This window comes from Pristiophorus japonicus, chromosome 21, assembly GCF_044704955.1.
Source record: "Pristiophorus japonicus isolate sPriJap1 chromosome 21, sPriJap1.hap1, whole genome shotgun sequence".
NCBI lineage: Eukaryota > Metazoa > Chordata > Chondrichthyes > Pristiophoridae > Pristiophorus > Pristiophorus japonicus.
Window position 1 is genome coordinate 42,383,346 of NC_091997.1, and position 25,659 is coordinate 42,409,004.

Consider the following 25,659-nt stretch of genomic DNA (forward strand, 5'->3'; position numbering starts at 1 on the left):
TTCCCTCTCCCTGCCCCCTCCTATTTCATCTCACTATACCCCCTCTGATTTCCTCTCTCCCCTTTCTATCCACACTCTCTCTCCCACCACCCGGCCACCAACATATCCAGTAACCTTCTCCCACAGAGCTGAGGAAAGTGTGGCCGCAACTGTTGGGTACTGCGCATGCGCAGCTTCGGTGAACTGCATGCATGTGCAGAAAGGGATCGAGTGCACATGTCTGGCTCTGGGATACAGTGCGCTTGTGTAAAAGACCACAAAATTGTTCATGCAGATAATCACTCTGTTTTTATATAGTGTCGTTCATGACCTCAGGATGTCCCAATGTGATTTATAGCCAATTAAATACTTCTGAAGCATAGTCACTGTTGTAATGTAGGAAATGCAATGTTGATTGAGGGATAAATATTGGTCAGAAGTGGACACCAAGGAGAACTCTCATGCTCTTCTATGTAATAGTGCCATGGGATCTTTTATGTCTACCTGAGAGGGCAGACGGGGCCTCAGTTTAACATCTCATCTGAAAGACACCACCTCTGAAAGTGCAGTACTCCCTCAGTACTGCATTAGAGTGCAAAGTCAGCTTAGACTTTGTGCTCAAGTCTCTGGAGTAGGATTATGAACCACAACCTCTGACACAGAGGTGGGAATGCTACACATTGAGCCACAGCTAGAATTCTGTGCTACATTTAACATTGCAGAATAGAGCTGGACCTTTTACATTGATAACACGAATAGTTTTGTAGTGCATGTGCTGCAATGTTCACTGAGAGACACCAAAAAGAAAATAGATTCAAGTTTTGGGTTCAAAATGAACAAGGGAGGAAGAATTATTTTGGCCTGTATGTGTACAACATTTCAAACACATTCTTTTTGAATGCATTTGCAATATCACAAAACACAGTGACCAGAACAATTCCTCCGCTCCTGAGCTTGTTGGCTATTTTAAGAAGTGGAAGGTGCAAACCACAGTGTAATTATGAACAAAGAGCGTTTTCAGTACATAACATTTAAATTTAAAAGTAAAACATGACTACTCAGCAGCGTTGTCATACAGATTGGTAAGATGAAGGTTCATGCTCACGATTGCCCACATGGTGGGGTCTATTTTGACCTTTGGGCAACTGACTGGTGGAGCACACTGTTCATCCACCCATTACTACGACTTTGTGGCCCTGGCTTCATTTAAATCTGACAGTCAACCTGCGGGATGCCAAACAGACAGCACATTAGATTGAGGCCTCAGAATTAGGCCGGGGCGGCCACCAGCAAGATATGCTTTGGGAGGTGTGCGGGGGGTGGGGGGGAGCGGGGGGGTGGTGGGGGGGCAGTGGGAGTGGTGTTTCTGGGGCAGCTGCAGACCAGATTGTTTTTGTGGGCCACACTCCTGCTCCTCCAGGACCCATAAAAAAGAATTCAACACTTACCTTTGCTGGGCCTCCTTGGTTTTATCGCCCATGGAATTGGTCAGTGTGTGCAAGGTGCCTAGAACAATATTTTATCTCACTACAACACCCCTTTACTTACTTCTAATACGGAATTGTTATGATGCTTAATTTTGCAAATAGAATAATTAAATGCAAAATAAGGTTACAAATCCATGCGCTTCGTACAATTGTTGTATTTTGATTACATTATTCGGTTTCATGCAAAGCATTGTCCATCCACACCAGGCATAATTATCTTCAAAATGTGTTCATTGTATTTATTAATTCCTTAAATAACTACAGAGAGCACAAATCAAGCTCAGTTCCTGCTCCAAATTGCTATCCAGTGACCTCTGCTGGAAAACGTGTGTGCAGATCTGTCTCAGTTCTGATGCCCCCAGAATCATGTAACCTCCAACACTCATTGTCAAAGCTCACACACATAAGTAGTGACCACTTCACACCAGAGTGCTGTCAGTCTCTGTGGAACTGTATCCTAACAAGAGGCAGCAGCTCCAAGAGAAGGGCAAGAGAAAATTGAGAGGAGGAAAAACATGTGGTAACAGTGAAAAGATTATATTGCATAAAATTGTATAGCACAGAAACAGGCCATTCGGTGTTTGTGTTTCACACAGCCTCTTCCCACCTTATTTCACCACAGTCTATCAACATATCCCTCCATTTCTTTCTCCCTGCTATACTTATCTAACGTCCCCTTAAATGCATCTATGTTAGTCGCCTCAACCACCCCACGTGGCAGCGAGTTCCACATTCTCACCACTCTCTGAGTAGTGTGTTTTGTGTTTTACACAGACTGAGGACAAAGTTCTGATTGTCTATCAAGTACTGCGCCACATCAGCAAGATTTACAGAACAAACGCCTGCACCATTACATGGAACAAGAATGAACTGGAAAACTTTGAAACAGTCCTGCACCAACAGCTCGAGGAGCTGCGTGAAGATGTAGGAGAACGGCGGTCAGATACCAGAATGACGTGGAAGATAAAAATTCGCAAATACTTCACAAAACTGAGAATGTTTCTACAAGATAAGGTATATTGACATTTTATGACACCTTTATCAAAGAAAAGCTCTCCCAATTAACAAGTATTCAATTGTTTTAATGCTGTGAATGTGGTGTACAATCTTCTCAATGTTCATTTTTACTCTGTTTTCAGGGTTACAGTTTATGCGCCTGGGAAGTGATCCGCTTTGAAAGCACAAGAAACTTGCAAAAAGTCATTAACTTGCTGTCATAATTTAATTACATCATGCAAAAATCCTGTAATGGTTACTCTTTTTAATTTGAAAAATCTCAAATTGGACAATTAGAACTAGATTTACTTTTCTAGTTATACTTTGCTTATCAGACGTGCCAGTGAGAGTACTGCGGATGCTGTTAATCAGAAATTAAGAAAAAAAGGAAGTGCCGGAAAGCACTCAGCAGGTCAAGCAGCATCTGTGGAGAGAGAAAGACAGTTAACATTTCAGGTGTATCAGATTCAGTTCTGAAACGCTAACTGTGTTTCTCTCTCCGCAGTTGCTACCTCACTTGTTGAGTGTTTTCCGGTACTTTCCGTTTTTATTTGTGCTAGCAAGAGTTATGTGTCATCTCTTTCAGAGTCACAATTCCACTAAGGAAAAAAAAATATTTTTATAATAGTTTTATTTTTCTATCTTACAGGCCTGGTTCCATGATCCCAGTCTGAGAGTTGTGCTTGCCAGAAGTGCAGTGTGGGAAATCATGGCTGTCCTATCTGAGATTATCCATCCATTCATTGTTTTTTTCAAATGATTTAAACTCAAGGGCTGCGGGCCAGTGGTTTACTGCAATGCAATCCTCTCAAACACACCTGGCTGCTGGGAACACAGGTAACAGGGTACAGTCCTGTAAACTGAAACATGCACCAATGTCTCATAGTTGGTAACTCCGCTGGCCTAATGGGTAAAGATATTGTCCAGTGTGCACTTTTTGATGGTGACAGAATATTGAGGTGTGGCTGCAACAGGCATAAACTTGGAGGCCTGCCATAAGCTTTAGCACTAGCAACTCCAAAATCTTATAGAGGACTGACAGCTTCTTCTTAATGTAGAGGGAGGACTTTCTCACAGAGCAGACTATCCATGTCAAATGTACAGCTTTAGACTCTGTTGAGCAAGAAAGAAGAAAGACTTGTATTTATGTAGCACCTTTCACGACCAGCAGACATCTCAAAGTGCTTTACAGCCAATGCAGTACTTTTGGAGTGTAGTCACTGTTGTAATGTGGAAAACGCGGCAGCCAATCTGCGCACAGCAAGCTCGCTCAAACAGCAATGTGCTAATGGCCAGATAATCTGTGTTTGTTATGTTGATTGAGGGATAAATATTGGCCAGGACACCGGGGAAAATCTGCCTGCTCTTCTTCAAAATAGTGCCATGGGATCCTTTACGTCCACCTGAGAGGGCAGATGGGGTCTCATCCAAAAGTGGGCACCTTTGTAGTGCAGCACTCCCTCAGCACTACACTGGAGAGTTAGCCTAGATTTATGTGCTCAAGTTCCTGGAATGTGACTTGAACCCACAACCTTCTGACTCAGAGGCGAGTGTTCTAGCCACTGATCCAGAAGAGTTAAATGAAAGTGTTTTAGTCAACCATTCTAATTGGGAATACCTCTCTTTCAAGCCAAAAATTCTTACATGTTAGCCAGTAATAATAATAATAGCAGATGTGAATTTGCTGCACTTTCGACAATGGAGGGGCTGATGAATAGTTTCAGAGATCCAATGGGTAATTTTATGAATTTCTGCCCCCTGCTATGGAGCTTCACCCATTGGGACCATGTATCGGGAATTTTGACACTTATTCCCCATAAATTTCTGTCCCAAAACCAAGGGGAGCTCACGTTCAAATCATGCCATGCATTGACAGCAGGCAGCCCCTGCATACGGAGCATAAATTAGTAAAATTATCCCTACCGTCTCAATCCTACTTCCATAGCTCTTCCCAGAATGTCGCAAAGATTACAGCAGAAGGTAAACCTTCTGCGACACTTCAAGCACGAAGCCTCACTTGGCAGAAGAGTGAATCAGAGAATGGTTCGGGGAGGGCAGTGCACCTAATTCACAGAGAACCTGCTTTGACAGGCCATTCAAATTAATGACGGCTAAATTGAGTGCACCGTGAATCAGGAATACTAACTTTTTTCCTGATTCTTCAAACTATGTTCCGGTCAAGAGAGACTCCATGCCAGGAGCAGTATCTTGGAAAATTTACCCCCGACATTCCTGTCCACAGCCACACTCCTAATTGAACCCAGCAAGCTATGGATTCATGTAACCTGTGGCTCTTTAACGATATATGCAAAGTAATGTGTTAATTTATTAAAATAACATTTAAACCCAAAGTAATTTGTTACTTATGTGTACAAGATGTGCATGCTTATATTACAGGTAAGAATTCATGCATATGGATTTTCACCTGATTTGTTACAGAGTAAAATATCAGAAACAAAATAAAAACGAAAAGAGCAACGCTTACAATATATTTTCTGTGTCTATATTATTCATGATGTGTGTATGTGCTTTCTCTCATTATTTTGCTCCATATCTGGATAATTTTGTAAACCTGCACCAGTGCGTAGTTTAACCAATGTCTTAATTGGCTCTCTCAATGGCCTGTTGGGTGTAGGTATTGCACAAAGCCTTAAATAAACAGTAGATCCCAAGTTCAACTCCTGGCATGCAGTGAACAAGTGGTCTCAGCAGGAGCAACAGGCGAAGCACTACAATCGGCCTCCACATCCTGAGCTAGGGAAGGGAAAAATCAGCCAAGGTTTCCATTCCTGATTGATAATCCTGATTGTCAATTGGGTGAGTACAAGATGGGCCTCAGATTCAGTGCCTTCGAAAAACAGATAGCCTCACTGCCAAGGCCCATACAAAAATAATGGCCAGTTAGACAATATACTGGGGTCTGTCTGGACCCACTGAACTATGGCTCAGTAAACAGCCAGGAAGGGATCAGTGCCTGAAGGAGTAGATGAGATCAAATTAAAACAAAGGCATTAAAAAAAACCTGAGGTTTAGGCAATAATTATTCATTTTTCCAATATTTCGTTTCTCAAAGGGAATGTTACCGTAGGCCCATTTCACGAGGGTTATTTTCAGAATTATTTTAAATCCCATTATTTATTGACTGAGACAATCACAATGTATTTAAAGGCATGCCGCATATGTGTGAGGATATATGTATGTGTATCAATGGTAAGGCGCATAGGTAAGAATTTTTGATTTCTGGATTTAACCATTGCTTTCCTTAGCCAAAATGAAACTATACTATATGGCGTTTGTTTCTTCCAGTGGGAAATTTGTCCTGTCATTCACCAGAGAGAGGTAACTGACGATTCTGAACAAAGTGAAATTCCCCCTCCCCCCGCCTCCTGAGGTAATTGAGCCTAAATTTCAGCCTATCAATCTTAACAATACCATCTACATTATTTAACAACAACTTATATTTATATAGCACCTTTAAGGTAATAAAACATCCCAAGGTGCTTCACAAAAAAAAACCTGACTAGTTGCATTCTTGTGGTACAAAAGATTTGGGACAATATTTTGTGATAGAGTAATCAATGAACTGTGGTTGCATCTGGTCTGAGGTGTGGGCAAAGCCACTGTTGTCTGGATGGGTGTGTGGGGGAGGGGAGTGGATTTGAGAAGGATCCAGTTACTTTGGGTTCCCATCCCTTTTTTCCCATGCCAAAAATTCTATAGGTTTCCGAAGGTGGACGTAATATGGCATTCCCTCATTTGTGTCCTTAGGAAAGCTAAAGGCAAGGGGTGCATGTGTGACCTTGGTGCCCAGCACTGCTTGGGTGGCAGAGGCATTTACATACTAAAAAGACGTGGTTTCTCTACTGTGTGAAAACCAACCTCTCAAGAAAGAGCCATTTATTTTCCATGCAATGTCCTTTTCCAGCACCATTATGCTGCAGCCAGGTTCTACAGTGAGTTTTCTGAGAAGGACATTCCAGTTCCACCCTGAAAATGGCAGCCTAATCAAACAACTGCCCCCTGACCTCAGAAACTGAGTCATGGGTCAAGGACACAACTGATGATCAGGCACATGCTCTGTCCCACCCCAGACCTGCCTCCAAAAGGCCTCTTGAGGAATTTTGAGGGCTCCTATGCAGTTCTTATTCTGTCCATCTCACACTCTCTCTCATAATGTTTGTCTTACTCCTTTTAAAGGAGTTAATCAACATTGGATTAACATGCTTTTTGTGAGCTTCTAGTCAACACACTGGGTACTGGAGTAGGTTGGGCTAATGCTTAGTTTTGATCGAGTATGGGCAAAGCAGGTTGGACAGCAGAGGCTCATGGCCTAGAGGAATTGAATCCTATACCAAAATTTATGCAGGCTTCCTGATCCATGGTTTTTAACTCTTGAGTCTAAGATAAAGATTAAAAATAAAATAAAACTAAAAGATTTGCCCAAATGGTGTGAGGTGACCAAGTGTGAGATACTGAAAGCCAAACAGAGGTTGCTTTGCTTTCAGCGATGCTGCAACTTTTGAATCACTGTGAAGGTGAAACCATTTAGCAGCAACACAGTGTGTGGAGGACAACTGCCCGATAAATCTGACCTGCTCCTGCTGTGTAGAAGTCATTGCGTGCTTGGTTGTGGGTATCATGATCTGAAGGCCAGAATGCTCAATTTAGTTGTTCTACAATAACAACCACCCTGGATGATTACACTTAGAAAAAAAGACTTGCATTTATATAGCAGTGTTCACGACCTCAAGACATCCCAAAGCGCTTCATAGCCAAGAATGATATTTGAAGTGTACTCACTGTTGTAATGTAGACAATTCAGCAGCCAATTTACGCACAACAAGCTCACACAAACAGCAATGAAATAATTGATCAGACAATCTGTCTTAGTGATGTTGGTTGAGGAATAAATATTGGTCAGGACACTGGGGAGAACTCCCCTGCTCTTATTTGAATATGCCGTGGGATCTTTTACATCAACCTGAGCGGGCAGACAGGACCTCGGTTTAACGTCTCATCCAAAAGATAGCATCTCAGACACCAATTACCAGACTAGTTTGTACCTTAGAAAGACGAATTGCTACAAGCAACCCTGCATTAATCTTTTGTTCCTAAAAGATCACAATCAGCCAGAATAACATCCTTTTCACTGTATACTTCAATCTGCAGTAATCATGTTGCAAACAATTAATTCATATTGTTTTTTAAGCTTCCATCTTTTCATATTCAGATTGGTGAGTTAGGACACCACCAAATCCTGGCCTCAAACTGATCCATTAATGCAAGTCCTATTGCATGAGACACTCTTGCATCTAAGCTGGATTGGGAAAGTATTTATAAGGAATAATATACAAGTATACAGGGAAAGCGCATACTTTAAGAGTAAATAGCTCCAGTTGAGAGGTAGCAGAGGCATGGGTGCAAGGGGCTCAATGGCCTTTTTTGCGCTGTTTCTACGATTCAATGTTGACAGTGGTGGTTATCTCAGCGAACAGATTCAACTACGTTAACTGTTCAATATCAGCGAATCCATGAGGGGGAATCAGGGCGAAGGTCACATGGTGTGACGTCCCCTCCTAGAGCTGGTCTCACACCAGCTGCAGAAACTCAAACTTTTTCAGTTAAGCTGTAATTTTGAGTCACTACCAAGCTGAAACTGTTTCTCAGTGGTGCAAAATATGCAGAATAGCTAACATACAAATACTGGTCTGTTACACCCATGAGTGGGAGGCTGGCTCTTTCCTTACAGGAAAGAGTGAAAACAGACAGTCAAATTATAGTATGTTCTCACTCATCTCCTGAATAGAGCCCATCAAAATGTTACCCATTTGCCTGGCAAGATGGCATGAGGCTTCAGTTTCAGTTCAGTTTCATTTTTGTTTGATGACTCAACATAAAATTCCACAAGCATAGCACAGCTTTCACTAATATAAATAGTTTACAAAATGGTAGATTTAGTTTAGAATGTAAATGATACACTTATTTTAAAATAGGGAGGAAAATGAAACATCGGGCTCCAACGACAGCTGTTGCACCTGTAAAATCACTCGGACTTGAACCATCTGTATGCATTTAACCTTACAAAGGCAAACAGCGAGATTAAATTCAAGCATTCAAGGAATTGTGCTAGTCAGAAATCTTCCCCATTCAATACATAAATACGACAATACCCAGATTCTTATACTAATCCACTTTCATCATTTCATCTGCATAGGACAAAACTACTTTAAAACTGTGAGGTTTATTTACTTCACTTTCGTAACTACAAAACTAAAAAGCTTCAAAGCAGTCTGGAGATTAGAAGATTTTTTTTACCCCATAGAATCGTAGAATGATACAACACCATCATGCCTGTGCCAGCTCTTTGGTGAAGCTATCCAATTAATCCCACTCCACTGCTCTTTCCCCATAGCCCTGTAATTTATTCCCTTCAAATATTTATCCAATTCTCTTTTGAATCTCACTTTTGATTATGCTTCTACCACAGTGCATTCCAGATCACATCTCACCGTGTAAAATGATGGGCTGAAAATTCCAGCCTTGCGCACGGACCCGGCAAGGTGTCGCAAAAGCCGGTTTTCGGGGCGCAAAGCACATGCGCCGAGAAACGGCTTTTCCAATCTGTGAAGATTTGTCTTGACAGATCCTCTGCATCCCCACAGGAACGACATCCACGCGGTAGTGATTGGACTATTTGCCAAACTCATGCCCAGCGAACCTCCTTCAAACTTTTATGCCTGGTAAAAGCAGGTGCATAGCTTATTTTTACCAGCAAAGGGTTTTAAAACATATAAAAATTAAATTTAAACACTCATTTTATATTTAAAAACCCTGTCCATTAAGGTAAGTTTATTTTTAATCCTAATAAAACACATTAAAAAAATTCAAAAAAATATATTTTTTTCTAAAATATTTAATTACATTTAATTTCAATTAATTTTAAATATATGAGTGTTTTATTTATTTACTATGTTGTGTTTCAGTGTTTTAGGGGGTTTTCTCATTGATAGCAATGGGAGTCCGTATAAACAGAGCTCCCATTTTTATCAATGAGAATACTACATAGCAATTGGTGGTCTAGGCTCACGTGACTCCAGCTTGTACATATGTCCCTGAAAGATATCTTCCCATGCGCTGCACAGTGAACCTAAGCCTCTGACCAGGATACTACGTTCCTCCGGGACCAACAGGTAGTTTCGTAGATTTTTTTTGAGTCAGAGGCGCTCGTACCAAAGAAGCCTCCGACCGCAATTTTCCCCCCATCGTTCCCTCATGTCGCCTCTGGTTCTTTTGCCAATTATCTTAAATCTGTGTCCTCCGGTTACTGACCCTACTGCCACCAGAAATTCTCCTTATTTACTCTATCAGAACCATTCATTATCTTGAACATCTGTATCAAATCTCCTCTTAACCTTCTCTGCTCTAATCTCAGCTTATCCAGTCTCTCCACATACTGAAGTTCTCACCCCTGGTACCATTCTCATAAATCTCTTCTTCACCCTCTCCAAGGCCTTGACATCCTTCCGAAAGTGCGATGCCCAGAATTAAACACAATACTTTATCTGAGGCCTAACTAGTGTTTCATAAAGGTTTAAAGAAAGAAAGACTTGCTTTTCATGACCTCAGGATGTCCCAAAGCATTTTTCAGCCAATAAAGTACTTTTGAAATATAGTCACTGTTATATTGTAGGAAATGTAGCAGCATGCAGCAAGCTCCCACAAACAATGATGTGATAATGACCAAATAATCTGATTGTTTTTTGTGATGTAGATTGAGGGATAAATATTGGCCAGGACACTGGGGAGAACTCCTCTGCTCTTCTTCAAAATAGTGCCATCGCACCTCTGTTTTAATTTCAGATTCCAGCGTCTGCAGTAGTTTGCTTTTGCCATAGGATCTCTTCTGTTCACCTGAGAGAGCATACAGGGCCTTGGTTTGAAAGACAGCACCTCTGACAGTGCAGCACTTCCTCAGAGGAGTGCCACCCTAGATTTCTGTGGTCTAGTCTCTGGTTTGGGACTTAGAACCCACAACCTTTTGGTTCAGAGGCAAGAGTGCTACCAACTGAGCTGACTTTCTTACTTTTGCATTCTATTCCTCTATTAATAAGGGCAAGGATCCTGTATACTTTTTTTTAACAGCCTTCTCAACTTTTCCTGCCACCTTCAAGGATTAGTGACACCCCCATTTCTCTCTGTATCTGCACTCACTTTAAAATTGCATCATTTAGTACATTTTGCCTTTCATCATTCTTCCTACCAAAATTTATCGCTTTCGAACTTCTCTGCATTAAATTTCATCTGTCATGTGTCTGCCCATTTTACCAGACTGTGTATGTCCTCCTGAAGTCTGTTACTATCCTCCTCAATGTTTACTACATTTCAGAGTTATGTAACATCGGCAAATTTTGAAATTATGCCCTGTATACCCAAGACAAGGTCATTAATATATCAGGACTGGTGACCATGAAACTACCGGATTGTCATTAAAAAAATCCCGTCTGGTTCAGTAATGTCCTTCAGGGAAGAAAATCTGCTGTCCTTACCTGGTCCATCCTAATGTGACTCCAGACCCACAGCAACTTAACTGTCCCCTGAAATGGCCTAGCAAGCCACTCAGTTGTTCAACGGCAACTAGGGATGGGCATTAAATGCTGGCCTTGCCAGTGCCGCCCACATCCCGTGAACAAATGTTTTAAAAATCGAGAAGAGCGGTGGTCCTAATACTGACTCCTGGGGAACACCGCTTCCCTCCAGTCTGAAAAAACAGTCATTTACCACTATTCTCTGCTTGCTGTCCCTTAGTTAAATTTGTATCCATGCTGCTACTGTCCTAATAATGGGCTTTAATTTTGCTAATAAGTCTATGAGGTGGTACTTTGGTAAATGCCTTTTAAAAGTCCATATACACATCATCAACCGCACAATTCTCATCAACCCTCTCCATTACTTCATCAAATAACGAAATCAATTAAATCAAACGCAGCTTGCCATGCTGACTTTCATTTATTAGCCCATACATTTCCAAATGCCACTTAATTTTGTCCCGGATTATTGGGGGGAATTTTAATCTGGAGGAGCGCATGGGTTTGGGTATGGGTGGGGGGGTGAAAACCAAGAAAAATGTAAGCCCATCGGAAAGCTGGCTTCAAACCGCTGAGATGTGTATTTAACTCAGGCACATTAGGCTGCTTGTATGCAACCCCCTCAGGAGAGGCAGGTTGCCTATGAACATATGCTAATCGTTCAACTGGAGCGATATTTCAATTCACTTTCAAATTGAACGGTGCATCCATGGGTTTCACGGGCTTTCTCAAACTCACCAGTGAAAGCAAGATGAGAACACAACGGCAATTGAGGGGGCTGAATCAAACTCGTGGAAATACTGCAATAAATACTCAGTATTTACAGCTGCTTTCTTACCTGCTAGTCAGAAAGAATTTGTTCACAGTACTTTTGCTGAGAGTTTATTTTCTACACTTTGGAGATTTTCTGAATCATATTCAGACAGGTGGCGCTTTGACTGCCTTAGATTGAACCTCGGATGAGGGGCAATATGACCAGCACCAGCACCAGCAGCCTGCTCTTGAGAGACCTGTAGCTAGACACAGAGAGGGGAGCAGCAGAGAGGTGCAGCTCAGAGCGGGCACTACATGCAACGGTCGACAGGCAGAGGCTGAGTTTCCTTGACATGTCTGAACAGCAGTGTTTCAGGAGGCTCAGTTTGTCACATCAGGTGGGGGAATACATATGCACCCAGCTCGAAGAAGACCCGCTGCCTGCTGGACCTGGTGGCCATGCTTTACCAGTGACTGTCAAAGTCACCACCACTCTCAACATTCTTTGCCTCCGAATCCTTCTAGGGCTCTGCCAAAGACACATCCAGGATCTCCCAGTCAGCGCCCCACAAATGCATAAGAAAGATGACTGATGGATTGTTTGCCAAGGCTGGCAATTTATGTGACCTTCACCTGCGATGACGCCAGTCGGAATGAATGGGCACTCGGGTTTACGGCACTGGCTGGTTGCCCACAGGTCTGGGGCGTCATCGACTGCACACACGTGGCAATCTGGGCACCCCCAGATCAACCAGGAGCATTCGTCAACTGCAAGCGTTTCCACTTCATCAACGTGCAGTCAGTGTGCAACCGCAAAAATATATTTCTGGAGGGGTCCACAAGGTTCCCGGGCAGCTACCATGATGATTTCATCCTGTAGTATTCCAAGCTCGCTGATGTCTTTGGACCTGGAAGCACACTTGAGGGGTGTATGCTAGGACACAAGTGATACCCCCATATCCAACCTCCCTTTCCTCTCCAAAGTCTTTAAACATGTCGTTGGCTCCCAGATCCGTGCCCGACTTTCTCGCAATTCCATGTTTGAATCCCTCCAATCAAGTTCCGTGCCTACCACAGTACCGAAACGGCTCTCATCAAAGTCACAAATTACATTCTTTGTGACAGTGACAAAGGCAAACTATCCCTCATCGTCCTCTTGACTTGTCTGCAGCCTTTGACAGGGTTGACCACTCTATTCTCCAACGCCTCTCTCCACCGTCATCCAGCTGGATGGGACTGCACTCGCCTGGTTCCATTCTTATCTATTTAATCATAACCAGAGAATCACCTGCAATGGCTATGATTAGATAGATAAGAATTGTTACCTCTGGTATCCCCCAGGAATCTATCCTTGGCCCCCTCTATTTCTCATCTACATGTTGCCCTTGGACGACATCATCCAAAAACACAGCATCAGTTACCAAATGTACACTGATGACACCCAGCTCTACCTCACCACCACTTCTCTCGACCCCTCCTCAGTATCTAAATTGTCAGACTGCTTGTCTGACATCCAGTTCCGGATGAGCCGAAATTTCTCAATTGAATATTGGGAAGCCTGAAGCCATTGTTTTTGGTCCCCACCGCAAGCTCCTAGCCACTGACTCCATCTTCACAACCTTGATGTCATATTTGACACTGAAATGAGATTCCGACCACATATCCGCAGCATAACTAAGACCGGCTATTTCCACCTCCATAACATTGCCCGTCTCCGCCCTTGCCTCAGCTCATCCACTGGTGAAGCCCTCATCCATGCCTTTGTTACCTCTAGACTTGACTATTCCAACGCACTCCTGTCTGGCCTCCCACATTTTACCATACGTAAACTAGAGGTGATCCAAAACTTGGCTGCTTGTGTTTTAACTTGCACCAAGTCCCACTCACCCATCACCCCTGCACTCGCTGACCTACATTAGCTTCCGGTTAAGCAATGCCTCGATTTAAAATCTCATCCTCATTTTCAGATCACTCCATGGCCTCGCCCCTCCTATCTCTGTAATCTCCTCCAGCCCCCACAACTCCCTGAGGTGTCTGTGCTCCCCTAATTCTGCCCTCTTGAGCATCTCTGATTATAATCGCTCAATCATTGATGGCAGTGCCTTCTGTTGCTTAGGCCCCAAGCTCTGGAGCTCCTGCCTAAACCTCTCCACCTCTCTATCTCTCTTTCCACCTTCAAGTCGGTCCTTAAAACCTACATCTCTGACCAAGTTTTTGGTCACCTGTGCTAATTTCTACTTATGTGGCTCGGTGTCAAATTTTTAAAAATCTCATGCTTCTGTGAAGCACCTTGGCACGTTTCACTACGTTAAAGGCGTTATATAATACAAGTTGTTGTTGTTAATTAAACTTTTTAAATAAAAAGTTAATGTTGTTAAAAATAAATGTAAACATTTTTAAAATGGAACAAAAATAAGCTAAACTAATTTTAAATGCAAAGGAATGTTTAAATGATTTAAAAAATAATGGGCCAATAATTGTGGTCGGAGCCACCAACCGAATTTTTTTTAACGAAAGTACCTGGTGATCCTGAGGAACATAGACTTGCACTCCAAGGCCTAGCTGCACAGTCCAGTGTAGGGGTCCACGTATTCCAGGAGAGTGTCTGCAGCCTGGGATTACATGAGCCAACCAACCAATGGAAATGGTGTGTCCCCATTCACAGTCATGGTGAGTTCATTTGTTCATTTGTATTTCTATGAGAATACCCCCTAAAACACATAAACATTTAAAATAAATACAAAAAACATATTTCAAATTAATTGAAATTGAATGTTTTAGAAAATAAATATTTTTTTGAATTTTTTTTTAATATGTTTTAATGGGGTAAAAATTAAATTACCTTAATGGACAGGGTTTTTAATATAAAAATGATTGCTAAAATTTTATTTTTCTATCTTTTAAAACTCTTACGCTGGTAAAAGCAAGGCCTGCTTTTATCAGGTGTAAGAGTTTGAAGGACATTCACTGGGCAGGAGTTGAGCAAATAGCCCAATCTCTCGCCCTTCTCCCGGGGATGCGTTGGAACTGTCAAAAGACAGTTCGCAAGTGCCGGTTTTTGGCGCATGTGCATCGCGTGCCAAGAACCGACACTTGTGCGGCCTCTACGGGTGCGTGCACACATCGTACGCGCCCATAGAGACCACGATTTTTGGCCTGTTATTTTAACATCTACTTTAACCTTTATGCTGGTAAAAGAAGGCCTTAAGCCTGGGCAGTAGTTGGGCAAAGAGCCCAATTTTGCTCCAGCGAATATCAATTTCCAGTGGATGGGTATGATCTTTAAAGCAAAAACTTGACAGAAGTTCCGGGTTTTCTCGCATGCGCAGAGGCCCAGTAACATCCAGGCCAATAAGTGCCTCCAAATATAGCCCATGATGATTGACACCTCACTTGTTTTCTCTCAGTATCAATGAGACAGGTGCACAATTTCCAGCCATCCTGGAGTGGAGTTCTTGTTGCTGTGGTCAAGTTACTGTGGTGATATATCCTTTTCGATATGGTCTTTTACAACGTGTGAAATATATGCACCCGTGAGTATGCTCACAGGTTTGTAGAGCTGTTGAGAAGTCCGTGTTCCACGTGTATGTTCAGTGCGTGAGGCTGCAGCCCCTCTTTCATTATTTGAAGGAGCTGCTCCTTGATTTCTGGCTGCACTTCAGTCCCACGCTCCTGATGTTTGGGCATCCTGTGCGGAGGGGAGCGGGAAGGCCTCCTCGTAGGACTGCTCCTGGGCATGGCCAAGATGGCCATCAATGGGTGCAGGCAGCGGGCGGTCGAGGGGGTCGTTCAGCCCGACAACCTGCCTCTCTTCCGCGGTTACAACCGAGCCAGGGTGTCCCTGGAGACGGAGCACGTGCTGTCCACCGGTACACTCGTGGTCTTCCGCGAGAGGTGGGCGCCGGAGGGGCTAGAGTGCATCATCACCCCCGGCAACCAAATTTTAATTTGATCCTTTTAATGTCAAAAGTTTAATTTGTTTAATGTGTCAGTTTTAATGCCCCTTTAATAAGGGGGCACTTGATCTTTTGTTTCGCTAAAATAGTTGTAGAGCTGTTGAGGAGTCCATGTTCCACGTGTATGTACATTGTGTGAGGTTGCAGCCCCTCTTCCATTATTTGAAGGGGCTGCTCCTCGATTTGTGGCTGCACTTCAGTCCCATGCTCCTGATCTTTGGGCACCCATGTGGAGGGGAGCAGGCAGGTCAGAGGGCCTCCTCGTAGGATTGTTCCTGGGCCTGGCCAAGGTGGCCATCAATCGGTCCAGGCAGCGGGCGATCAAGGGGGTCATTCGGCCCGACTACCTGCCTCTCTTTTGTGGTTACGTTTGCGCCAGGGTGTCCCTGGAGATGGAGCACGCGGTGTCCACTGGTACGCTTGCAGCCTTCTGCGAGAGGTGGGCACCGGAGGGATTGAAGTGCATCATCACCCCGGCAACTAAATTATAATTTCAAAAGTTTAATTTGTTAATTTGTCGGTTCTAGTGCTCCTTTAATAAGGGGGCACTTGATTTAAAGTTTGACATGAAAATAGTTGTAGACCTATTGAGTTAGGGGTGGCTTAGCCAGTCATGTGATGGTCACAAGACTCAATAAAACCCCAATCAGTTGGGTTCAGGGGATGCACGATGAGGCAAGTGGTTGTGAGCCTGGTGAATGAACTGGTAATGTGTAGTCTGATTGTTAAACCTTTGCTAATAAACCAACTAGTTCTTAGTAGCAATGTGTTGCCATGAATTCTTAAGCAAAGAACCCATGAAGCAAATAATAATAACTTTTATTTATATAGTGCCTTTAACATAGTAAAACATCCCAAGGCACTTCACAACAGTGTTACAGACAAACAGATAAATTTGACACCGAGCCACAGAAGAAATTAAGGCAGATGATCAAAAGCTTGTTTAAAGAGGTAGGTTTTAATGAGCATCTTAAAGGAGGAAAAAGAGACAGAGAGGCGTAGAAGATTAGGGAGGGTGTTCCAGAGCTTAGGGCCCAGGCAGCTGAAGGCACGTCCACCGCTGGTTGAGCAGTTATAATGAGGGATGTTCAAGAGGCCAGAATTTGAGGAGCGTAGACATCTTGTGGGATTGGGAGGTTGAAAATGATTACAGAGATAGGGAGGAGTGAGGCCATGGAGTGATTTGTAAACAAGGATGTGAATTTTGAAATCGAGGCATTGTTTAACTGGGAGCCAATGTAGGTCAGAAAGCACAGGGGTGATGGATGATCTTGACTTGGTGCGAGTTAGGACACGGGCTGCAGCTTTGGATGGCCTCAAGTTTACATTGTGTGAAATGTAGAAGGCCAGCCAGGAGTGAGTTGGAGTAGTCAAGTCTGGAGGTAACAAAGGCATGAATGGTTTCAGCAGTAAATTTTATTGTAAATACATTACAACGTGTAAATTAACAATCCTTTTAATAGTCCTTTAGCCTTTTGAAGAGTCCTTTTCCATTTGCCGGCTGGAGCCAATTTACTATCAAGCTTTCGTTTATCAGATGTATTTTTACTACAGGAGTTTACACTGAATCACTTGGCACAGCATAAATCATGATGCTATTTGGTGCAGGAACTTGTATGGTCTGTATCCAGATGCAAGTTGAAAACCAACATTTTGCACAGCCGACAGAGTTCTACCAGTGCCATTGCCATTCCAGACAGCTGGTGCCTCCCTGCCAATGTTTTCTGTTATCAGTCATCAAAGAGAGTGTCTGTGCCAGTCTACAAAAGGTAACTTTCCATAGCTTTGTGTTTAACGTGGAACTGAATTGGTCTCACGCACCAAATCAGAAGACAAAGAAGAAAACACTTGAATTTGTTTAGCACCTTTTGGACACTCAGGACATCCCAAAGTGCTGCACCAGCAATAAATTACAGGTTATCAAGCTTATTGTCATATATGTACTTTTGTAATCACTATTCGAGACCATTGGGCTGCACGCACATGCGTGCAACCCAAGTATAAAAGTGTAGATTAGTCACTTTGGGCCTCTTGGAGTTAAACATTACTCAGTCTAACAGTTATTACATACACAACATTTAGCAACGAGGCAACAAGAACCTTTGCATGCAAAAATGAGCACAATTGGATTGTTGGAGCGATTTGTGGAAGGAGACGATTGGGCAGACTTTGTGAGCCATTTCATCCAGATCTTCGTGGCCAACAAAATGGAGATCGGCGACGCAGATCTGCGCCGGGCAGTATTCCTCACGGTTTGCGGTCCAAAAATTTATGGTCTGATAAAGAGTCCAACAGAGAAGACATTTGAAGAATTGTGTACACTGGTACAGGACCACCTTAAGCCAGGCGAAGGCATCATTATCTCGAGATACCGATTTTACACGCACGTTCACTCAGAGGGCCAGAATGTGGTGGAATTCATTGCCGACTTGAGACGTCTAGTGGGACCGTGTAAGTTCAGGTCTGTGTTGGCAGACATGCTGCGGGACTTCTATGTAATCAGCATCAACCACGAGGTGATCCTTGTAAACTACTGACGGTGGAGACATTGGACTTGAACAGGGCCATCACGATCGCTCAGTCATGCATGACGATGGATAGAAGTCTAAAGCAGATATCAGTGAAAAATCGAAACCCGGCAAGTACTGTAAATATGATTGATTCGGCGTTCGGCAGAGCGGCACATGGTAGGGCCTACACGACTGCGTATGTGAAACCTATGGCTGCCCAAAGTCCGCCAGCAAGAATGCATCTGATTTCTCCGTGTTGACATTGTGGGGAAAATCACTGGCATCAGCAGTGCCAATTTAAGCAAGATAGTTGCAAAGGCTGTCTGAGAGTGGGGCATCTCCAGCGCAAGTGTCCGCAGATGAGCAAGCGTGCTGCGACACACATGGAGGATGATGATCAAGACTAGCGTGGATCCGGATATGAAATCCAAGATACCAGAGGAGAATGTGTATGGAATATACTCGTTCCTAACTAAGAGCAAACCGATAATGATCAACGTGAAAATTAATGGGGTGCCGGTATCGATGGAACTGGACACGGGGGCGAGTCAATCGATAATGAGCCAGAGGGCATTCAACAAGCTGTGGGATACTAAGGCTGTGAGGCTCAGGCTGAGTCCAGTCAGTGCCAAGTTGCGCACGTACACCAAAGAACTCATAATGGTGATTGGCAGTGCCAGAATTAAAGTGCCGTATGATGGTGCGGTTCACAAGTTACCGCTATGGATTGTCCCAAGCATGGCCCAATGCTGTTCGGCAGGAACTGGCTTGAAAAAAATCAAATGCGATTGGAACGACATCAAGGTGTTGTCGTCGGAGAAAGATGCATGTGCCCAAGTACTGAGCAAGATCCCCTCGCTGTTCGAATCAGGCATCGGCAACTTCACGGGAGCCAAGGTAGAGATCCACATAGACTCGGGCAGTTCCGTATATGATGAAGGAAAAGGTCGAAATCAAACTGGACAGACTCCAGCGTAAAGAGATCATATCACCGGTTGAATTTAATGAATGGGCCAGCCCCATTGTTCCTGTGCTGAAAAGTGATGGCACAGTCAGAATCTGTGGAGACTACCAGGCTACAATCAACAGGATTTCGAAACAGCATCAGTACCCATTAACGAAGGCTGGCGGGGGAAGTTGTTCAACAAACTGGACTTGGCGTTGGCCTACATGACACAGGTGCTGGTCGAGACGTCAAAGAGACTTGCGTGCATTAACATGCACAAAGGACTATAAAGTTATCACCGGTGCCCTTTTGGAATTCACTCAACTGCAACAATATTTCAGAGGAACATGGAGAGTCTACTGAAGTCCGTTCCCAAAACTGTTGTGTTCCAAGGTGACATCCTGATCACAGGTCGTGACTCCGAGGAACATCTGAACAACCTGGAAGTGGTTCTACATCGTTTGGACAAAGTGGGACTCTGACTGAAACGCTCAAAGTGCGTCTTCATGGCACCAGAGATCGAATTCCTGGGGAGGAAAATTGCTGCTGACGGCATCAAGCCTACGGACACGAAAACCAAGGCCATCAAGAATGCACCCAAGCTGCAGAATGTGACGGAGCTGCTTTCGTTCCTGGATCTACTCAACTACTTTAGTAACTTCCTACCTAAATTGAGCACCTTATTAGAACCACTGCACAAACTGCTAAGAAAAGGTGACAACTGGGTGTGGGGTGCGTCTCAAGACAGAGCTTTTGAGAAAGCCACTAATCTGCTTTGCTCTAACAAGCTGTTGGTACATTATGACCCATGTAAACGTTTAGTATTGGCCTGCGATGCTTCGTCATGTGGAATTGGTTGCGTACTCCAACAAGCTAATGAGTCGAGTAAACTTCAAACCAGTCGCGTATGCTTCAAAAAGTTTGTCTAAAGAGGAAGGAGCCTACAGCATGGTAGAGAAAGAAGAACTAGCCTGTGTGTATGAGGTTAAAAAGATGCATCAGTACCTGTTTGGTCTTCGATTTGAACTGGAGACAGATCACAAGCCGCTCATTTCACTGTTCTCTGAAAACAAAGGTATCAATACCAATGCTTTATCCCGCATCCAGAGGTGGGCGCTGACATTATCCGTTTATGATTATGTCATTCACCATAGACCTGGCACCAAAAATTGTGCCGATGCTTTGAGCCGTCTGCCGTTGCCCACACCGGAGCTGGAAACGCCACAACCGGTGGACCTATTGTTAGTTATGGATGCTTTTGAGAGTGAAGGAACCCCTGTCACAGCTCAACAAGTTAAGACCTGGACCAGCCAGGATCTGATTTTATTAGTGGTGAAGAGTTGCATCCTCAAAGGTGATTGGTCTGCCATACCCAAGCAAATGTGCGAGGAGACCAAACCTTACGTTCATCGCAAAGATGAATTGTGTACTGTGGGGCAATCGTGTTGTTATGCCCAAGAAAGGGAAAGATAAATTTGTACGTGAGCTACATAGCACACATCCCGGCATTGTAATAATGAAAGCCATCACCAGGTCTCATGTATGGTGGCCGGGAATGGACTCTGAGCTGGAATCATATGTGCATCAGTGCAACACTTGCATGCAGCTCAGCAAAGCACCAGCGGAATTGCCGCTGAGTCTGTGGTTGTAGCCGTCCAAACCATGATCCAGGATCCACATAGGCTTTGCAGGTCCCTTCCTGGGGAACATGTTTTTTGTTGTGGTGGATGCATATTCAAAGTGGATAGAGTGTATAATCATGTCATCCAGCACATCCACAGCTGCCATTAAGTATCTTGTTGTGTATGGAGAAAGAGTCAGCCTGAACATTGTGAGTTCAAAGTAAAGTGTGACCGCAGTATTTTATTGCAGGTCTCCAGAGGGCCTCTCCAACCTGTGAAACCTCCTTAAATACCTGTGCTCCCAAGGGATTATGGGATCCCTTGGGACTCCAGGGGATGAGCCCTCTGGTGGCTATACAGAGTAAATACAAGTCCACATATATAACAACATTCCCAGCACCACCCCCCCTCCCCCCGCCCCCCCAAAGTCAATAGTGTAACTATTTACAATGTGAGTCGATTTGGGGCCCTTCTTGCCCTAGTTTATCATCTCGGTGTGAAAGCTGGTGTTGTTGAATCATTTGTTGGGCCCTTGCTGGGCTGCTGTGCAGCTGGCCTTGCTGGGTTGCTGTGAATGATGGGTTCTGCTTCGTGGTCAACCGTGGTGCCGGTTGCCACTGGTGTGTATGTTGGGGGATCAAAAAAGGTAGGGTCCAAGTTGGGTTGCTCAGGATAGTCCGTGAATTTGATTTGGTCCAAGTGTTTCCGGTGAATGAGTCCATTTGAAATTTTGACCCGAAACACCCTGCTTCCCTCTTTGGCCACGACAGTGCCGGAAGTCACTTGGGACCTTGTCCATAATTTAATACAAATACAGGATCATTGATTTCAATCTCGCGTGACACATTTGCGCTATCATGGTATGCACTTTGTTGAATACGCCTGCTCTCTACCTGTTCATGTAGATCAGGGTGAACTAATGAGAGCCTTGTCTTAAGTGCTCTTTTCATGAACAGTTCAGCAGGTGGGATCCCAGTGAGTGAGTGGGGTCTCATGCGGTAGCTAAGCAGGACTCAGGATAGGCGAGTCTGCAGTGAGCCTTCAGTTACCCTCTTCAAGCCTTGCTTGATGGTTTGCACTGCTCTCTTTACCTGACCATTGGACGCTGGTTTGAACTCAGCACTGGTAAAACATGGCCCATTGTCGCTCACCAGGACATCGGGGAAGCCATGTGTGGCAAACATGGCCCGCAGGCTTTCAGTAGTGGTAGCGGACGTGCTACCCAACATTATCTCACATTCAATCCACTTGGAGTGCGAGTCTACAACCACAAGGAACATTTTACCCAAGAACGGTCCTGCATAGTCAACGTGTACCCTAGACCACAGTTTGGAGGGCCAAGACCATAAACTTAGCGGCGCCTCCCTGGGTACATTGCTTAACTGCGAGCATGCATTACATCTGTGAACGCAGGACTCTAAGTCCGCATCGATATCGGGCCACCACACGTGGGATCTGGCTATCGCTTTCATCATTACAATGCCTGGGTGGGTACTGTGGAGGTCATTGATGAAGGTGTGTCTGCCCTTCTTGGGGACCACTACTCGATTGCCCCACAGAAGGCAGTCTGCTTGTATAGACATTTCATCTTTGCGCCGCTGGAACCGCTTTATCTCTTCCTGCATTTCCACTGGGACACTGGACCAGCTCCCTTGAAGCACACAGCTTTTGAATAGAGATAATAAGGGGTCCTGGCTTGTGCAGGTTTTGATCTGCCAGGCAGTGATGGGTGATTGCTCACTCTCAAATGCTTCCATAACCATGTCTAGATCTGCGGGCTGCGCCATTTACACCCCCGTGGTGGGTAATGGCAGCCTACTGAGAGCATCGGCACAGTTTTCTGTGCCTGGCCTGTGGCAGATGGCATAGTTGTTTGCGTCCATCTCTGGATGCGGGACGATGTGTTGGTATTTATCCCTTTACTCTCGGAAAACAGGGATATAAGTGGTTTATGGTAAGTTTTCAATTCGAATTTTAGCCCAAACATGTATTGATGCATTTTCTTTACCCCATAGACACACGCTAACACTTCTTTCCCAATCATGCTGTAGGCTCTCTCAGCCTTAGGCAGACTCCTGGATGCATAAGCAGCCAGTTGCAGTTTTCAGAAATCATTAGCTTGTTGCAATGCACACCCAACGCCATATGACGATGCATCACATGCTAGTACCAAACGCTTACATCGATCATACAACACAAGCAATTTGTTTAAGCATAACAATTTTCTCACTTTTACAAAGGTATTTTCTTGGCTTTTGCCCCAAACCCATTCGCCCCTTTTTCGTAGTAAGACATGTAGTGGTTCCAGCAGTGTGCTGAGACCCGGTAAGAAATTACCAAAGTAGTTCAAGAGTCCCAGAAATGACCACAGCCCTGTCATGTTCTGTGGCCTTGGTGCGTTCTCGATTGCCTCGGTCTTCGCATTGGTGGGCCTGATGCTGTCCGCCGCAATACTCCTTCCCAAGAACTCCACTTCAGGCATCAGATAAACACACTTCGAGCGTTTTAACCTGAGCCCCACGTGGTTGAGTCGACTAAGAACCTCCTCCAGATTCTGCAGGTGCTCGACTGTTTTTCGACCTGTGACCAAGATGTCGTCCTGGAAGACCACGGTGTGCAGGGCTGACTTCAGTAGACTTTCCATGTTTCTCTGGAATATCGCCACCGCTAATCAGATTCCAAACGGGCATCTGTTATAAATAAAAAGTCCCTTGTGTGTGTTGATGCAGGTGAGGGCCTTCGATGATTCCTCCAGTTCCTGCGTCATGTAGGCTGAAGTCGGATCCAGCTTCGTGAACGTCTTTTCTCCCGCCACGTTGCAAAGAGGTCATCGGCCTTTGGTAGTGGGTATTGGTCCTGAAGGGAGAAACGATTGATAGTTACTTTGTAATCGCCACAGATTCTGACGGTGCCGTCTCCCTTGTGGACTGGGACAATAGGACTGGCCCACTCGCTGAACTCGATCGGTGAAATTATGCTCTCTCTTTGCAGCTGGTCTAGCTCAATCTCTACCCTTTCTCTCATCATTTACGGTACTGCTCTCGTCTTGTGATGGATGGGTCGCGCCCCCGTAATTAGGTGCATCTGCACTTTTGCTCCTTGGAATTTCCCAATGCCTGGTTCGAACAGCGAAGGAAATTTGTTTAAGACCTGGGCACACGAAGTGTCATCAGCGGGCGATTGCGCTCAGACGTCGTCCCAGTTCCAGCGTAACTTTCCCAGCCAGCTCCTGCCGAGCAGCATGGGACCATCGCCCGGTATCACCCAGAGTGGTAGCTTGAGCATCGCTCCGTCGTAGGAGACCTTTACGGAGGCACTGCCGAGTACAGGAATCAGTTCTTTTGTGCAAGTAGCTAGTTTCATGTGAACTGGAGTTAAGACTGGCCTTGAGGCCTTGTTGCACCACAAGCTTTCGAAAGTCTTTTTGCCCATGATGGACTGGCTCGCGCTCGTGTCCAACTCGATTGACACCGGGAGTCCATTTAGTTCAACATTCAGCATTATCGGGGGACAATTCGTGGTGAATGTGTGCACTCCATGTATGTCTGCCTCCTCTATCTGAGGCTCTGGTTCGTCGTGATCCTCAGTGGATCTGTTCTCCTCTGCAACATGGTGGTTTGCAAGTTTAACAGGCTTAGCAGCTCGCCTGCATACGCGTTGGAGGTGTCCCATTGTTCCACAGTCCTTGCAAACATAACCTTTGAATCAGCATGAATGGAAATGATGATCACCCCCGCAGCGCCAACAAGGTGTTAATGGCCTTGCATTCATCACCCTTGATGGTGGACTCTGAGACATCTGCGGACGTGCAGCTGCAGGTATGTGTGACCTGCGCTGTATGTTACGATTCAAAAACAACATCACTTTGTTCACAGTACTTGTAGCAGCACTTGTGTGCTGAGAGATTTGCTTTGTATTGTCACTGGTGGCAATGAACGCCTGGGTTATCACTATGGCCTTACTCAAAGTTGGGGTCTCTACAGTCAAAAGTTTGCGCAGTATGGTTTCATGGCCAATGCCAAGTACGAAAAAGTCTCTGAGCATGTGCTCCAAATGTCCTTCAAATTTGCAATGTTCTGCAAGGCATTTTAGCTCGGCGACATAACTTCCTGGCCTTCAGACCTTTTGCAGGTGTAGAACCGGTACCTCGCCATCAGAATGCTTTCCTTCGGGTTCAAATGCTCTCGGATCAGTGTGCACAAATCATCGTACGATTTCTCCGTGGGTTTCGCTGGAGTGAGCAGATTCTTCATGCGGCTATACGTTGGTGCCCCACAGATGGTGAGGAGGATCGCCCTTCGTTTGGCAGCGCTCTCTTCCCCATCTAGCCCATTGGCCACAAAATATTGGTCAAGTTGCTCCACAAAAGTTTCCCAATCATCTCCCTCCAAAAATTTCTCCAGGATGCCCACTGTTCTCTGCATCTTTGGGTTCGCTATCTTGTCGCCAGTTGTTGTGTATGGAGAAAGAGTCAGACTGAACATTGTGAGCTCAAAGTAAAGTGTGACTGTAGTCTTTTATTGCAGGTCTCCAGAGTGCCTCTCCAACCTATGAAGCCTCCTTAAATACCTGTGCTCCCAAGGGATTATGGGATCCCTTGGTACTCCAGGGGATGAGCCCTCTGGTGCTGCACAAAGTAAATACAAGTCCACATGTATAACAAATCTCAATGTCATGTTCGCGACACATGGTCTGCCTGACATCGTTGTTAGCGATAACGGATCGTGCTTCACCAGTCAGGAGTTTCAAGAGTTTATGAAACTCAATGGTATCAAACATGTACGGTCAGCACCATTCAAACCTGCATCCAATGGGCAAGCAGAGT

The 25,659-nt window shown here is 44.6% G+C and overlaps 1 protein-coding gene and 1 long non-coding RNA gene across 2 annotated transcripts in view; one reads left to right on the plus strand and one right to left on the minus strand.

Annotated features, from left to right (window-relative positions):
• Positions 1-938: 938 nt before the first annotated feature.
• Positions 939-25,659, minus strand: part of LOC139233671 (uncharacterized) — a 37,427-nt gene continuing 12,706 nt past the window's right edge. The window contains exons 2-3 of the long non-coding RNA XR_011588196.1: positions 14,321-14,511; positions 939-1,203 (exon numbers count right to left, since the gene is read on the minus strand). This is a non-coding gene — a long non-coding RNA (uncharacterized lncRNA). The remainder of the gene's footprint in view (positions 1,204-14,320; positions 14,512-25,659) is intronic.
• LOC139234002 (interferon beta-like) lies at positions 1,458-5,215 on the plus strand. The gene is made up of 4 exons (XM_070864787.1): positions 1,458-1,466; positions 2,241-2,480; positions 2,606-2,658; positions 5,128-5,215. The coding sequence occupies exons 1-4, from the start codon at positions 1,458-1,460 to the stop codon at positions 5,213-5,215; spliced, it is 390 nt and encodes a 129-aa protein (XP_070720888.1).